We start from the raw sequence: 16,157 nt of genomic DNA on the forward strand, positions 1-16,157 counted from the left end.
GACAGTGTAATGGCAAATGAATGTCAATACCTTTAGGGAAAGAAAGAAAAAATAAAGTGGCTAAGAGGTATGGAGCCTTGTTTAACATGAAAAAAGTAAGACAGGAAAGAAGATCAATTGTTCTGATTTAAAAATTTTTTTTAACTTTTATTTATTATTGAGAGAGAGAGACAGAGCATGAGTGGGGGAGGGGCAGAGAGAGAGGGAAACACAGAATCTGAAGCAGGCTCCAGGCTCTGAGCTGTCAGCACAGAGCCTGATGTGGCGCTCGAACTCACAGACCATGGGATCATAACCCGAGCTGAAGTAGGACGTTTAACTGACTGGGCCATCCAGGCACCCCTCACTTGTTCTGATTTTTAATGTTGCCTTTAGCATTGCCGAGTAAGTGTTTAGCTCAGCAGGTTTTGTTGTTGTTGATCTATTTATTTTGAGATAGACAGAGATAGCACAAGCAGGGGAAGGGCAGAGAGAGAGGGAGAGAGAGAGAATCCCAACTAGGCTCGACAAGTGTCAGCACAGAGCCCAATGTGGGATTGATCTCACAAACCCTGAGATCACAACCTGAGCCGAAACCAAGAGTCTGACACTCAACTGACTGAGCCACCCAGGAGCCCTGGGCTCAGCAGGTTTTTGTGGAGTTTTTTGTTCCCAACTTGAGCTCTACTTTCTGGAAAGTTAGATAGATATATTCAGTAAGAGTAGTTTTATTAGTAAATAGTTTTATTAGTAAATGATATAGCATCTATATATCCTAGGCTTTCTTGGATATCTTAATTTCTAATTATCTGTCTTGCTAATAGTGTATTTCACTTTATGGTTTTGAAAAATGTGGTTGTGGGGCGCCTGGGTGGCTCAGTCGGTTAAGCGTCCAACTTCAGCTCAGGTCACGATCTCGCGGTCCGTGAGTTCGAGCCCCGCATCGGGCTCTCGGCTGATGGCTCAGAGCCTGGAGCCTGCTTCCGATTCTGTGTCTCCCTCTCTCTTTGCCCCTCCCCCGTTCATGCTCTGTCTCTCTCTGTCTCAAAAATAAATAAATGTTAAAAAAAAATTAAAAAAAAGAAAAATGTGGTTGTGATAGCAACTAGAATTCAGATTGTAATTTCCTTGCCAGCTGGATCCTTGGGAAGGCAGTATAATGTAATAGTTAAGAGCATAGTCTGTGGAATCAGACTATCCTAGGTTTTTCTGCTATGGATAACAACACAACTTGTGCAGTTCACAACTCACTGCAGTAGTGCACAGTGACAGGTGGCAGCACCATTACTCTCTGGTCCCAGGAAAGTTATCTAACCTCTCTGAGTCTCATCCTCCTCATCTATAAAATGATACTGTAGGGGTGCCTGGGTGGCTCTGTCAGTTGAGTGTCCGGCTTCGGCTCAGGTCATGATCTCACAGTTCGTGGGTTTGGGCCCCACATCGGGCTCTGTGCTGACAGCTGGGAGCCTGGATCCTGCTTTGGATTCTGTGTCTCCCTCTCTCTCTACCTTTCCCCCATTCACACACTGTCTCTGTGTCTCTCAAAAATGAATAAACGTTAAAAAAAATTTAAAAAAAAATAAAAAAATAAAAATAAAATGATACTATAGTAGTACATCACAGATTTTTTGTAAAGGTTGACATTAGGTAGTATGTATAAAGTATTGAGCACTGTGTCAAGCATACTTTAAGCGCTTAATAAGTACTGCTGGTAAGGAGTCAGGAATAGTTGTGTTATCTGTGTACCTATAGTGCCTTATCTATTTAAAATGTTTCTTGTGGGGCGCCTGGGTGGCTCAGTTGGTTAAGCGTCCAACTTCAACTCAGGTCACGATTTCACAGTCCGTGAGTTCGAGCCCCGTGTCGGGCTCTGGGCTGAGGGCTCAGAGCCTGGAGCCTGCTTCCGATTCTGTCTCCCTCTCTCTCTGCCCCTCCCCCGTTCATGCTCTGTTTCTCTCTGTCTCAAAAATAAATAAACGTTAAAAAAAATTTAAAAATAAATAAATAAATAAATAAATAAATAAAATGTTTCTTGAATTAAGGGAGAGACCACTATGTGCTATACTCTGTGTAGAGGACTTCAAAGAGGAAGTAAAACTAAAGTAAGTCGAACTTGGAATTGTAGCTAGGATTTCACTGGAATAGAAGAAAAAATAAATTCAGATGGGGTGTTACTGTGAGAATAGTGGCAGGCCTGAGCAGGGGACTCAGAGAGTGGTGATAAGTGAGCTTTGCATAGACTAGGTAAAGGGTGATAAGATTGCACAGGTGCCCTGCAGAGAGGTTTCCAGAGTCCTGAGATTCATCCTCAAAGAGTTTGGACTTTTTCCGGGGATACTGGGAAACTATGGAAGGTTTTTGAGCCTGGCTGTAACAGGATGAAAATAAAACCTAAGCTTATTTTGGCAAGTGTAGAGGATAAGTATGGGTAGAAGCAGATCAGGTGAGAGGCTGTTGTGATAATCCAGATATGAAATGGTAAGGGCTTGGAATAGGTAGAGGAGGGATGGCAAAGGGAGAGAATGGAGACTTCAAAAGAGAAATGAGGAGCGCCTGGGTGGCTTGGTTGGTTTAGCATCCTACCCTTGATTTTCAGCTCAGGTCATGATCTCAAAGGTTGTGAGATCAAGGCCTGCGTTGGGCTTTGCACTGTCAGTACTGACTCCTTTTGGGATTCTCTCTCTCCCTTTCTCTCTGCCCCTCCCCTGTGTGTACTTGCTCTCTCTCAAAAACAAAACAAAACAAAACAAAAAACAAAAAGAAATTATAAGATGTGGGGACTAAGTAGATATGAGAGGGATGTGAATAAAATGAGAAATCAAAGATAATTACAAGGTTTTTAATTTGAGAGCAGAAGAATTTTGGTACCATTGACAGTCACTGGTTTTATTTAGAAGAGGGAATTGCTTTTAGAAATATTGTATATTTTAAAAGACAGTGAGAATTTCTAAGTAAAAATAGTGGTTGACCAATTATTTAACATGGTCTTTCTAGGAAGTTGTCAGAACTGGGTATCTTTGGGATTTGGGAATCTTCCTCTTAGAGACTTTGGTTGAAGAGGTAAGGATGGATTATTCTCCAAGGAACAGAAAGAAAAAGTCCTCAGTACCAAGTATGGAAGAATACCCATAGAGTTGTTGGAGCAGCAGAGAAAAAGGCCTGGACAGAAGCACCTAAATTCTTTTATTCTCTTTGTCTTAGCTAGGACCTGAAGTAAAATTATGCATGTCTCTCACCTCACAGAATATTGTAAAATTAGTAACCCTTGAGAATTAAGGCAGCCATGAGTGAAGTGGCTCATTAGAATATTATTATGCTTATTATCTGGATATCTGGATTCTGGCCTTGATATAAGGTTATCTTCATGTTGACAAAAAGGAAAGGAAAACTTAAAGGAAAACTTTATTTTCCTAGTATCTCCAAATTTCAGTTGAGTGGTTTTTTATATAACTGAAATGTCTGAGATATTATCTACTGTGATACCCCATGTTACTTTTTTTTGTAACGTTTATTTATTTTGAGAGAGAGAAAGAGCACGGGCAGGGGCACGGAGAGACAGAGAGAGAGAATCCCAAGTAGGCTCTGCGCTGTCAGCACAGAAGCCTGACATGGGGCTCAATCTCACAAACTGTGAGGTCATGATCCGAGCCGAAATCAAGAGTAGGATGCTCAACTGACTGAGCCACGCAGGCATCCCCCATGTTAGTTTTAATAAGAATTTATGAAGTCAGATATAGTTCAGTACCAGTAAAGGCTTTTTATCTCCAGAAGTACTCGTTTACTTTCTTTTTATAGAATATAGAAAATATGCTTTCTATATTGGCTTTTAGGCAGCTTAAATAAAAATTTACTGTTCAGTTGCAGTAACTAGTTAATTATCTTTTTCATTCTGGTTGTTTTTATAATTTAAAATTTTGATCTGCTTAATAGTATAAGCCTCTTATACCTGAAACAAATGTAATACTGTGTGTCAATTTATATTTGAATAAAAATTTTTGAAAATATATTATAAAATACCCAAACAATGTAGCATGAGATTATGTGCTGTTCGTGGTGACATGCACCACTGGTCGCCCACTATCAAACACACAAATGAGAGTTGCCTGTGTCTGGCTTTAATGGAAGCGAGTGTGATGTCATATAATTTCAGCTAATTATTTTAGAGGAAATGGGTCTGACAGATTAAAACTGTAAACATTACATCTCACCATGCTAGTATTTCATTATAATAATTAAAAAAAACCCTCAAAGTTTTAGAATTCATGTGATAATTCAGACTGCTTATTATTTACTTGCAGGGAAAATACCATACTGTGCACAAAGTTGTAAACTTCATGCAAATCAAATAATTCCTCAAAGATAATCCATGTCCTACAAGCTTGTGAACAATATTAAGTGATATGTGAACAGCTTGTTAATTCTAAATGAATAAAGTTTTGTGAATCCTGAAAAAAAAAAAGTTTCTTTGAAACCATTTTGGAAGCAAAGTGTAAATGCAAATATTTGGCCCTTATGGGGAAGACATGGTTATTTGTCCCCTCATCCATTTATTCAATAAATATTTATTGAGCATCTTCCAGTAACAATCATTGATTGTAGTGGGAGTTGAGGATGGAACCTTGAGTAAAAGACTTAGCTCCTACCCATATGGAGCTTCTTAAATTTTATTCGTTTTTCAGTAACCTTTATGAATTATAAATAATTTTGACTAATACCTAAGCACTGTCAATCTTTCTTAGCCCCACCTCACCTCCTACTCCACAAAGTCCTGCTTTCCTAAATTTAGGCCACTTTTGCATAGTTTTTTTCTTTTTTTTAATTTTTAAGGATTGTTTTGTTTATTTTTTGAGAGAGAGAGCATAAGTTGGGGAGGGGCAGAGAGAAAGAGGGGGACAGAGGATTTGAAGCGGGCTCTGTGCTGACAGGCTGACAGCAGCAACTCTAATGGGGGGCTGGAACTCACAAACTGCGAGATCATGACCTGAGCCAAAGTCAGACACTTAACCCGACTGAGCCACTCAGGCGCCCCTGCATAGTTTTCTTAACTCTGCTTTGGATTTTAAACTCCTAGTCTTCCAAATAAGAAATTGTTATTATTTGAATAATGTTATTTTTAACATTTTAATATGTAATATGTTTTAACAATATTTTGCTACGTGAGCTTCATCTATTTTGTTTTCTGAAGTATTTTAAATTATTGGTACCCTGACATTTTATTTCTAAATACATCACTATCTATCTCTTTAAAAAAGCAAATTTTCCTGTGTAACTTCAGAATCATGATTACATCTACACAATTAAAAATAATTCCTTAACATCATCTAATACCAAATTTATATTAAAATGTAGCTAATTGTTCCTAAATGTCTTTTAAAGTGATTTATTAAGATCAGGATTCAGTCAAGGATTCCATTTGGTTTTTAGGGCATAAGGGAATCCCCAGTCTTTTGGTCTACCTCAGACATCCTATTCAGCCTTTTTCTGGAAACTACTAGCTTATTTTTTCATATGCACATTAGCATTTAATTGTATAACATCCAACTGGAAAGTTTATTTAATTGAAGTTCTGGGTGACTTAAAATCGGGTTTTCTGAGGCTGTTAGATGATAGGGAAATTAGAACTCTCTTTTCAGATGAGTGTTAACATTTAAGCACACACGACTGTATAAACAGAAGTATTATAATCAGATTTTTAGGGGTACCTGGGTGGCTCAGTTGGTTAAGCATCCAACTTCATCTCAGGTCATGATCTCATGGTTCATGGTTCAAGCCCGGTGTCAGGTTCTGTGCTGTCAGTTCAGAACCTTGAGCCTGCTTTGGATTCTGTCTCCCTCTCTCTGCCCTTCCTACACTCACACTCTGTCTCTCTCTCAAAAATAAATAAAACATTAAATAAATAAATAAATCAGGGGTACCTGAGTGGCTTAGTTGGTTAAGCGTCCAACTTCAGCTCAGGTCATGATCTCGCAGTTTGTGAGTTCAAGCCCTGCATCTGGCTCTGTGCTGACAGCCCAGCCTGGAGCCTGCTTCAGATTCTGTGTCTCCCTCTCTCTCTGTCTCTCCCCCACTCACTCTCTCTCTCTTTCTCTCAAAAATAAAGATTAAAAAAAATGTTTTTAATAAAAAAACAATAAATAAACCAATCAGATTTTTAAAAATCTTTTTTGGAGGAGCGGGTGCCTGGGTAGCTCAGTCGGTTAAGCATCCAACTTCAGCTCAGTTCATGATCTCACAGTTCATGGGTTCAAGCCCCACACTGGGCTCCCTGCTGTTAGCTCAGAGCCTCTTTAGATCCTCTGTTTCCCCCCCCTTCCCCTCGCCCACTTGTTCTCTCTCCCAAAAATAGACATTGATGGGGCGCCTGGGTGGCTCAGTCGGTGAAGTGTCTGACTTCCGCTCAGGTCGCGATCTCACAGTTTGTGGGTTTGAGCCCTGCGTCGGGCTCTGTGCTGACAGCTCGGAGCCTGGAGCCTGCTTCGGATTCTGTGTCTCCCTCTCTCTCTGCCCCTCCCCTGCTCATGCTCTGTCTCTCTCTGTCTCAAAAATTAATAAAACATTTAAAAAAAAATAGACATTGAAAAAAAAAGTTTCATTGGGGCGCCTGGGTGGCTCAGTCTTGTTTTTGGCTCAAGCCACAATCTCACAGTTCATGAGTTTGAGCCCCATGTTGGGCTCTGCACTGACAGAGCAGAGCCTCCTTGAGATTCTCTCCCTCCCTCTGTCTCTGCCCCTCCCCTGGTCAGTCTCTCAATCTCAAAATAAATAAATAAACACTTGAAAAAATATATAAATAAAAATCTTTACGTTTTAAAATTCTTTTTAAATTTCTTTAAATTCCATTTAGCATACAGGGTAATATTAGTTTCAGGTGATAAATCAGACTTCAGTATGGAATTTTATGTAGTTCTGGTACATTCCACCACAAAGTAAAGGAGAAGCAAACTCCTTGTTTGAATTCTAGGTCTGATAGTTCACACTATGTACAAAAACTAACTCAAAATTTATCAAAGACTTAAGTATAAGAGGTAAAACTATAAAAGTCTTACAAGAAAATGTAGGTGAAAATCTGTGTGACCATTTATTAGTCGATACTTTTTTTTTTTTAAGATTTATTATTAAGTAATCTCTCCATCCAATGTGATGTGTGAACCAAGAGCTGCATGCTCTGCCCTCTGAGCCAGCCAGGCGCCCCTAGGCAATAGTTCTTTACATATGACATCAAAAGCGAAAGCAATCGAAAAAATAATAAATTGGATTTCATCAAAATTAAAACCCTGGCGCATCAAAGGACACTATCAAGAAAATAAAAAGTTCAGGGGCTCGTGGGTGGCTCAGTCAGTTAAGCATTTGACTTGGGTTCAGATTATGATCTCACGGGTCATGAGTTCAAGCTCCACATTCAGCTCTGTGCTGTCAGCACAGAGCCCACTTCAGATCCCGTCCCCTCCTTGCATGTGCACATGCTCAAAAGTAAATAAACATTAAAAAAAAAAAAAAGAAAAGAAAGTAAAAAGTTCACAGGAAAGGGAGAAAATATTTGCAAATCATATATCTGATAAATATCCAGGATATGCAAAATACAACTCAAGTATAAAAAGATAACCCAATTTAACATTTTTCAAAGCTATATAAATGGCTGATAGCACATGAAATGTGCTCAATATCATTAGTCATTATGAAAATACAAATCGAAATTACAATGAGAAGTCACTTCACACCCACCAGGCTGGCTGTAATTTAAAAAGCAGACAATGACAAATTTTGGCGAGGAAGTAGAGAAATTGGAACCTTTATACGCTGTTGGTGGTGGTATAAAATGGTGCAGATGGTATGGAAAACAGTTTGGCAATTCCTCCAAAGGTTAAATAAAGAACTACCATGTGACCTAACAATTCTCCTCCTAGGTATCTACACAATAGAATGGAAAACATGTGTTCACATAAAAACTTGCACAAGAATATTCATAGCAGCATTATTCATAATACCTAAAAAGTGGAAACAACTCAAATATGTATCAAGCTGATGAATGGATAAACAAACGAGGAATGTCCATATGGTGAAATATATTCAGCCATAAAAAGGAATTAAGTACTGATATGTGCTACACCATGAAAGCTCCTTGAAACTTCACGTTAAATGAAGAAATTGAGATGTAAAAAACCACACAGCATAAATTCCATTAAAATGAAACATTCAGAACTGGCAAATTCTTATTTGCATATCTTCTTTGAAGAAATGTCTATTCGGGTCCTTTACTAATTTTTATTATTTTTTAAACATTTTTTTAATGTTTATTTTTGAGAGAGAGAGTACGAGCAGGGGAGGGACAGGGCGGGGGGGACAGAGAATCTGAGGTGGGCTCATCTGACAGCAGTGAGCCCAATGTGGGGTTTGAGCTCACGAATCATGAGATCACAACTGGAGCCAAAATCAGACACTCAACCGATTGGACCACCCAGGTGCCCGCTTTACTAGCTTATTTGTCTTTTTATTGTTGAGTTGTATTTTATATATTTTGGATACTAGGTGCTTATCAGAGATGGAATTTGCAAATATTTTCTATGTGTTGTCTTTTTGCTTTCTTGATAGTGTTCTAATTATGGTGTGCTAATTATTTCTGACCAAGGCCCCAGGAGAAAGGCTTTTTTGCACTGGGCAAGCTCTACTTTCAATCAAATAGATGGAAGGCTTCTAGTGGGATTTTTCAGTGATTTGTCAGATCGAATAATGACAGCTACCTGGGAAAGGGGCTTTGGAGGAGATAAGACACTGTCCTTCTTTCTCTGGGAGCTGCTAGGCTTCTGGTTTTCCCCATGATTTGGGGGACTGTTGGTTTACCAAACTACCAGGAACTAGGGAGAAAGAAGTAAAATAAGTCAAGTTAAGAATACTATATGGGTATGGGGCGCCTGGGTGGCGCAGTCGGTTAAGCGTCCGACTTCAGCCAGGTCACGATCTCGCGGTCCGTGAGTTCGAGCCCCGCGTCAGGCTCTGGGCTGATGGCTCAGAGCCTGGAGCCTGTTTCCGACTCTGTGTCTCCCTCTCTCTCTGCCCCTCCCCCGTTCATGCTCTGTCTCTCTCTGTCCCAAAAGTAAATAAAAAACGTTGAAAAAAAAAATTTAAAAAAAAAAAAAAAGAATACTATATGGGTAGAAGTGACTGGCTGGCTCCAACAGTAGAGCATGTGACTCTTGCTCTTGGGGGTAATGAGTTCAAGTCCCATGTTGGGTGTAGAGCTTACGTAAAAAAATACCACATGCGTCATAGGTTTTATGTTTTAACTTTTTAAAGAAACTCAAAAAAAAAAAAAAAAAAAAAGAAAGAAAGAAACTGCCATACTGTTTTCCAAAGTGGCTGTATCATTTTACATCCCCACCAACAATATACTTCCTCCCCAATACTTGTTTTTTGTCATTTTAATTGTGGCTATTCTAGTGGGTGTGAAATGGTGCCTTATTTTTTTGAGAAGTAAAATTGTCTTTATTTACAAGTGATATGATCATCTACATAGAAAACCCTATGGAATCTACAATAAAATTAACAGAACTAATTTGTAAATTTATCACAGTTATGGGATATAAGATTTATATACCAAAATTAATTGTATTTCTATATGTTGGCAATCAACAATCAGAAATTGAAATAAAGAATACCATTAAATAGGGGCACCTGGCTGGCTCAGTCAGTGGAGCCTGTGACTCTTGATCTTGGGGTTGTAAATTCAAGCCCCAGGTTGGGTGTAGAGATTACTTAAAAATAAAATCTTAAAAAAATGCCATTAAACAGCTTCAAAAATACGAAATACTTAGGGAGAGTCTGACAAAAGATGTATGAGAACTATAACCTGAAAATTACTAAACATTGAGAGAAATTAAAGAAGACCTAAACAAGTTGAAGGAAATACTGTGTTTATAGAGGTCACAGTGTGATGGTAGAAGGCCAAGGAGGATCTAGTCAAACACAGGTTTTACAAGTTGGGATTTAGAGTGTGCTTGGTTCTCAAGGATAACAAAATTCCACATGTTGTCATGGTTTTAGTTGTTGAATAGAATGAAAATACAAGCGTATCAACTGAGTGCATCTTTCTGCCTCGTTTTTAAAAGATTGAGGAGGAAAGTGATAGATATCTGGTGGGCAGAATAGTGAAGTGGTATCTTAATGTGCTTTTCCATGTCGGCTTTTGCTCATGTTATATCCTTAGATCTTGGCATAATGCCTAGCATATACTACTCATTCAATAAAAGTTGTAGAAATAAAAAAGGATTAATATAGGGGTGCCTGGGTGGCTCAGTCAGTTAAGCGTCTGACTCTTAATTTCAGTCAGGTCATGATCTTACAGTTGGTGAGACTGAGCCCCGTGTGGGGCTTTGCGCCGAGAGCATGGAGCCTGCTTTGGATTCTGTCTTTCCCTCTCTCTCTGCCCCTCCCCCCCCCCCCCCACTAATAAACAAACTTAAAAAAAGGATTAATATAGTTTTATATATGGTACATTTAAGGTGTCTCATTACCCCAAGTTAATGTTTTGGCCACTTATGGAGGGAAACTGAGTCAGAACAAGAGCCAATCCCAAACACTTATAGCAGTAAGTTGTATAAACAAGGAAAGATGCCAGATTTCTGTCACTGAGATATTTTCACTTGTGCTATGATACTTTGTTAGTGATGAGAATATGCTTCATTCATAAAATTTTTAAATGTTTCCTTTGTTTTAGGCACTGTACTGGTCACTGGGGATATAGCTTAAATAACAGAAATCTTGCCCTCATGGCGTTTATAGTCTAGTGGGAGTTACAAACAAGTAAACAGGCAATTAATAAATAGCATGACAAATAATGTAATGGGGGAAGTACAGAATGATGTGAGAACACATGTTGGCAATCAACAATCAGAAATTGAAATAAAGAATACCATTAAATAGGGGCACTTGGCTGGCTCAGTCAGTGGAGTCTGTGACTCTTAATCTCGGGGTTGTAAGTTCAAGCCCCAGGTTGGGTGTAGAGATTACTTAAATACTAACATAAATTTATATTACTAATATAAATATATAAGCTATGACCTAAGGAAATAGGTGGCCAGGCAAAGCGTTCTTGGCAATTGGAACAGCATCAGCAAGTGCATAGAGATGAGACAAACCTTGGAAACTTAGGAAACGAATATTGTATAGGCTAGGGAAGTGAGGGCCAAATTCTAGAAGGCATTATAAGCCATTTTAAGGAGTTTCAAATTTGTTCTATGGGATGGGAAATCCTTGTTGAATGTTAAGCAGAGAAGTGACATGATCACACATGTAATTTTTTTTAAGTTTATTTTTTTTAGTAATTACTACACCCAGCGTGGGGCTCGAACCCATGACCCTGAGATCAAGAATCACATGTTCTTCCAACTGAGCCAGCTTGGTGCCCACACATGTGATTTTAAAATAGTACTCTGAGGGCAGCTGGATGGCTTAGTTGGTTGAGTGTCTGACTCTTGATTTGGGCTCAGGTCATGTTCCCAGGGTCGTGGGTTCAAGCCCCACACAGCATAGAGCCTGCTTGAGATTCTCTCTCCCTCTCTCTCTCTCTCAATCTCCCTCTCTCTCTCTCCCTCTCTCCTTCCTTACCCCTCTGCTCCTCTCCCCTGCTCATGATCTCTCTCTCTAAAGTAAAATAAAATAAAATAAAATAAAATAAAATAAAATAAAATAGTACTGTGACAGTGGATTGGAGGGGATCAGAATGAATTCAGGGAGACCATTTGGCAATGTAGTAATTTTGGTGAGAGAGTCGAGGGGACTTGAACTAGCGACAAAAATATATATTGGAGCTGAAGGAGAAAAATATTTTGGTTTCTGGCTTGAGATATGGGGTCAATGTTTTTTCCATCCATGGAACTAAAGGACTGTTGAAAACATAGGTTTTGGGGAGAAAATGAAGCATTCAGTTTTGGATTTGCTAAGTTTGAGCTGTGTGTGGGTCAGCCTTGTCAGACTTCTTGTGGACTTCCAATCCTTGTGGAAATCAGGAGACATATCTTGGTTAGAGATAGAATTTGGAAATTATCAGTGTATTGTTACTAAAGCTAGAAGTGTAGATGAGATTGAGATGGAGCAGCCAAGAGGTGGGAAGAAAGCCAAGAGAATATGGTGTCTCCATGATAGGTGACGAAAGTGGTAAAAAAACCAATGAGTAGATGTCATTGCCCAGGGAACAGGATGTGTGAGAAAAGAAAGCCTGAGACCAGAATCCTACATTTAAGAGACAAATAGAGAAAGAGGAACTGCCACCGAAATGGAAGGGACTGGGAGAATTTTAGGTCCCAGAAATCAGGAAGGGAGGATTAGTTGGCAACATTTTTACTCTAATATGTCAAGTAAGATACATATTGGGGCAGTCTGATAGAATGTGGGAACAAATGACATTAAGGAATATTTTATATTCCTTATATAAGGAATTATTACTTTAAGGAATATTATATTATTACTTTAAGGTTATATTACTTTAAGGTTATATTACTTTATATTATATTACTTTATATACTTTAAGGTTATATTACTTTAAGGAATAAATGAGTGATGAGAAAAAAAAAGACTTAGTAAAGATAATGTCTTCAAGAGGTTTAGCTGTGAAGGAATGAGAGAAGGGGCAGTTGTATCTAGAATGGCACAGTGTTAAAGGAAAGTTAACCTGTTTTTCATTATGTTCTTTTGATTACCTTTCTTTTTAAGAATGTGATTTTCCTTTTTAGTATTATATCTGTTTTCTTGGCTTCATTTCATTTTGAGATGACAAGAATTTAAAATATGTACTTATTTAGCTTTTGCATTGTGCAGTTAATCCTTTGCCTGCGGTAAGAAAATAGCTTTACTGTCTTAATTAGCTAGATTATCTCTGTATAATTTTTGAGTGATCCTCTAGATAATGAATTCTCATTTTAATGTATTGCATCTTCTGTTTGTTTTTTAGATCATTCATCGAGATATAAAACCTGAGAATATTTTAGTATCCCAGTCAGGAATTACTAAGCTCTGTGATTTTGGTTTTGCACGAACTCTAGCAGCTCCTGGGGACATTTATACGGACTATGTGGCCACACGCTGGTATAGAGCTCCAGAATTAGTATTAAAAGATACCTCTTATGGAAAGTACGTATATTTTGGGATCCTGTCTGGCCTTTCCTGGCCATCTCTTTTTTTTCCTTTGTGTGTCTGTCACCCCTACTATTGACACCCTCTGCTTTCTGCTTCTGGGTTGGAGATAAGAAAGGGATGCCTCTAAAAAGAACAGACAGACCCTGTAGGCACCTGCCCTGCTAGATAATGGTGTTACCACGCTTGCCCTCTGCTGCTGAGTGGCCCCAACCCCAGGTGACCTGTGCTGACATCCCTCAGGTTGTATCCGTGCTTACTTTAAGCTGTGCCCCCACCATGGCAGAGTGACGTCTGTTTCTCTTTAACCTCTACATTCTGCAAAGATTTCAAAATCATTTACCTTGCTCTGCTGGCATTACCATAGGAACTGCCAAGTTTCCTATTTTCCAGAATATGGCACCCTGTTTACAAAGTCTGGCAAACAATTTTTAGATTGTGCTGTTCTAGATACTTTAGAAAGTAGCATTATCTCAGTCTTTTATGAAACAGTAGAAGCAGTACATGAAATGGCAATCTAATATATAAATAACAAATCTTGATGTGCATAAAGGGACCAAGTAGTCCAACTTAATACAAGAACTGGCGGTGGGGTGGGGGGCATAGATAATTCTCAAACACCTTTTCTAGAAATCATTATTCTGTTTTTACAATAATATCTAACTTTAATGAGTATTTACTTCGTGGCCAGGAACTGTTCTAAATGCTTTACATGCATTAAACAATTTTATTTCCTCAATGACTCTGTGATAAGGTGCTACTGTTATCATCCCCATTTTGTTTTATTTTATTTTTTAAAATTTTTATAAATGATAATATGGGTATTTTATTTAAAATATTTTTTATTTGACTATAGTTGAAGGGTATCTGGCTAGCTCAGCCTGTGGACCATGTGACTTTTGATCCCAGGGTTGTGAGTTCAAGTCCCGTGTTGGGTGTAGACATTACTTAAAATAAAATCTTAAAAGAAAAAAAAGAAAGAAAATAGTTGACACACAATACTACATTAGTTTGAGGTGTACAATACAACAATTCAATATCTGTTTACATTATGCTATGCTCAGTACAAATGTAACTACCATTTGTCACCTTAAAATACTATCATAATATCTATTGACTATATTCCTTATGCTGTGCCTTTTATTCCTGTGACTTAATCATTTTGTAACTGGAAGTCTGTATCTCCTACTACCCTTCACCCATTTTGCCCATCCTCCTCATCATCCCCATTTAAAATAAAAGGATATAAAGCACAGGTAAACTAACTGGCCCAAGGTCATTCCTGAGTACCTTTTCTTTTAAAAAAATTTGTTTTAATGTTTATTTATTTTTGAGAGAGAGAGAGAGAGACAGAGCACAGCTGCGGAAGGGCAGAGAGAGAGGAAGACACAGAATCTGAAGCAGGCTCTAGGCTCTGAGCTGGCAGCACAGAGCCTGACGTGGGGCTCATACTCACAAACTGTGATATCATGACAAGAGCTGAAGTCGGACACTTAACCTGACTGAGCCACCCAGGCACCCCTAAGTACCTTTTCAACTATACTTCCCACTGATCCCTACGTACACCATCTCTGTGCCTCAGTTACTTTATCTGTATAATGGAAATAATAATAGGACAAGCTTCATAGGTTTGTGGTGAGAATCAAATGACTAAATGAATGAAAAAGATTAAAATATAATAAATACTCAATAAGCGTAGCCCCATAAGATTTGTGTCCCAGTTTTACCCTCTCTTCATGATATCTTAAATTCCTTTTCTCATGCACCTGCTATTCCTAACCCTTGCCCCCAAATCATATCCCCTTCTAAATCTTCTTGTTCATTGTGTGTAAATTTTGTGCCAGTTAATACTAATATGATCTAGTTCTAGCTTTTTTAAAAAAAAAAATGCTTCCTGGGACGCCTGGGTGGCTCAGTTGGTTAAGCGTCCGACTTCGACTCAGGTCACGATCTCGAGGTCCGTGAGTTCAAGCCCCGCGTCGGGCTCTGGGCTGATAGCTCAGAGCCTGGAGCCTGGTTCGGATTTTGTGCCTCCCTCTCTCTCTGCCCCTCCCCCGTTCATGCTCTGTCTCTCTCTGTCTCAAAAATAAATAAACGTTAAAAAAATTAAAAAAAAAATTCTTCCTGCTGAAAGATAAGTTCCTTGAGAACAGGTATAATCTCTTGTATTCCACAGAGCCAAAATTGGTGACTTGTACATGGTAAATTTGGCTTCTATGGGACTTCACGTTATGTCTGAAATAAATTTACTAGTGCATCTTTAAAAAAAAAATCGTTTTATTGTGAAACAACACAGAGATACAAAAAATCCAGCACAACAAATGTACAGTCTTAGCAACAGATCAAAAAATAGAATTTTGGAGTTAAGGGTTGGTTGAAATAGGTGAAGGGGATTAAGAAACACTTATGATGAGCAGTGAGTAGTGTATAGTGTATAGGATTGTTGAATCACATTATACACTTGAAACTAATATATATTAATTACACTTGAATAAAAAAATAGAATTTTTCTGCCCCCCTGAAGGCCCTCCATGTTCCCTGTTCCAATTTTATCACTCTCCCTTATCCCAAAAGTAACCATCCTGTTGATTTTTATTATATTCAGTTCCTCGTATTTCTTTATAGTTTTATCTACTTCCATAAGTGCATCTACTTAGTTTAATCTACACTTTTGTTACAACAATTTTTTTGAGATATGAGTCACATACCATAAAATTCACCCATTTAAATTATACAGTTCAGGGGCACCTTGGGTGGCTCAGTTGGTTAAGCGTCTGACTTCAGATCAGGTCATGATCTCACAGTCCTGAGTTCAAGTTCCACATCGGGCTCTGTGCTGACAGCTTGGAGACTGGAGACTGCTTTGGATTCTGTGTCTCCCTCTCTCTTTGCCCCCCTCCCCCTCCCCCCCGGTCATGCTATATCTCTCTTTCTCAAAAATAATAAAAAACATTTAAAAAATCTTAAAAAAAAACCACTCATCACCTAACCCAAGATCATCTAGATTTTTTCCTATATTATTGTCTAGAAGTTTTATAGTTTTGTATATAATT

General features: G+C 38.5%; 1 protein-coding gene across 6 annotated transcripts in view; it reads left to right on the forward strand.

The window, feature by feature from the left end:
- The window catches only part of CDKL3 (cyclin dependent kinase like 3), a 99,171-nt gene that overhangs the window by 7,219 nt on the left and 75,795 nt on the right, over nt 1-16,157 (forward strand). For all 6 annotated transcript variants that reach the window (XM_053907481.1, XM_053907479.1, XM_053907478.1 and 3 more), the window contains one exon: nt 12,923-13,101. In XM_053907481.1, coding sequence (XP_053763456.1) covers nt 12,923-13,101 — 179 coding nt within the window. The remainder of the gene's footprint in view (nt 1-12,922; nt 13,102-16,157) is intronic.

The sequence above is a fragment of the Panthera pardus genome, unplaced genomic scaffold (assembly GCF_024362965.1).
Source record: "Panthera pardus isolate Hobbes unplaced genomic scaffold, ASM2436296v1 HiC_scaffold_2, whole genome shotgun sequence".
Classification (NCBI taxonomy): Eukaryota; Metazoa; Chordata; class Mammalia; order Carnivora; family Felidae; genus Panthera; species Panthera pardus.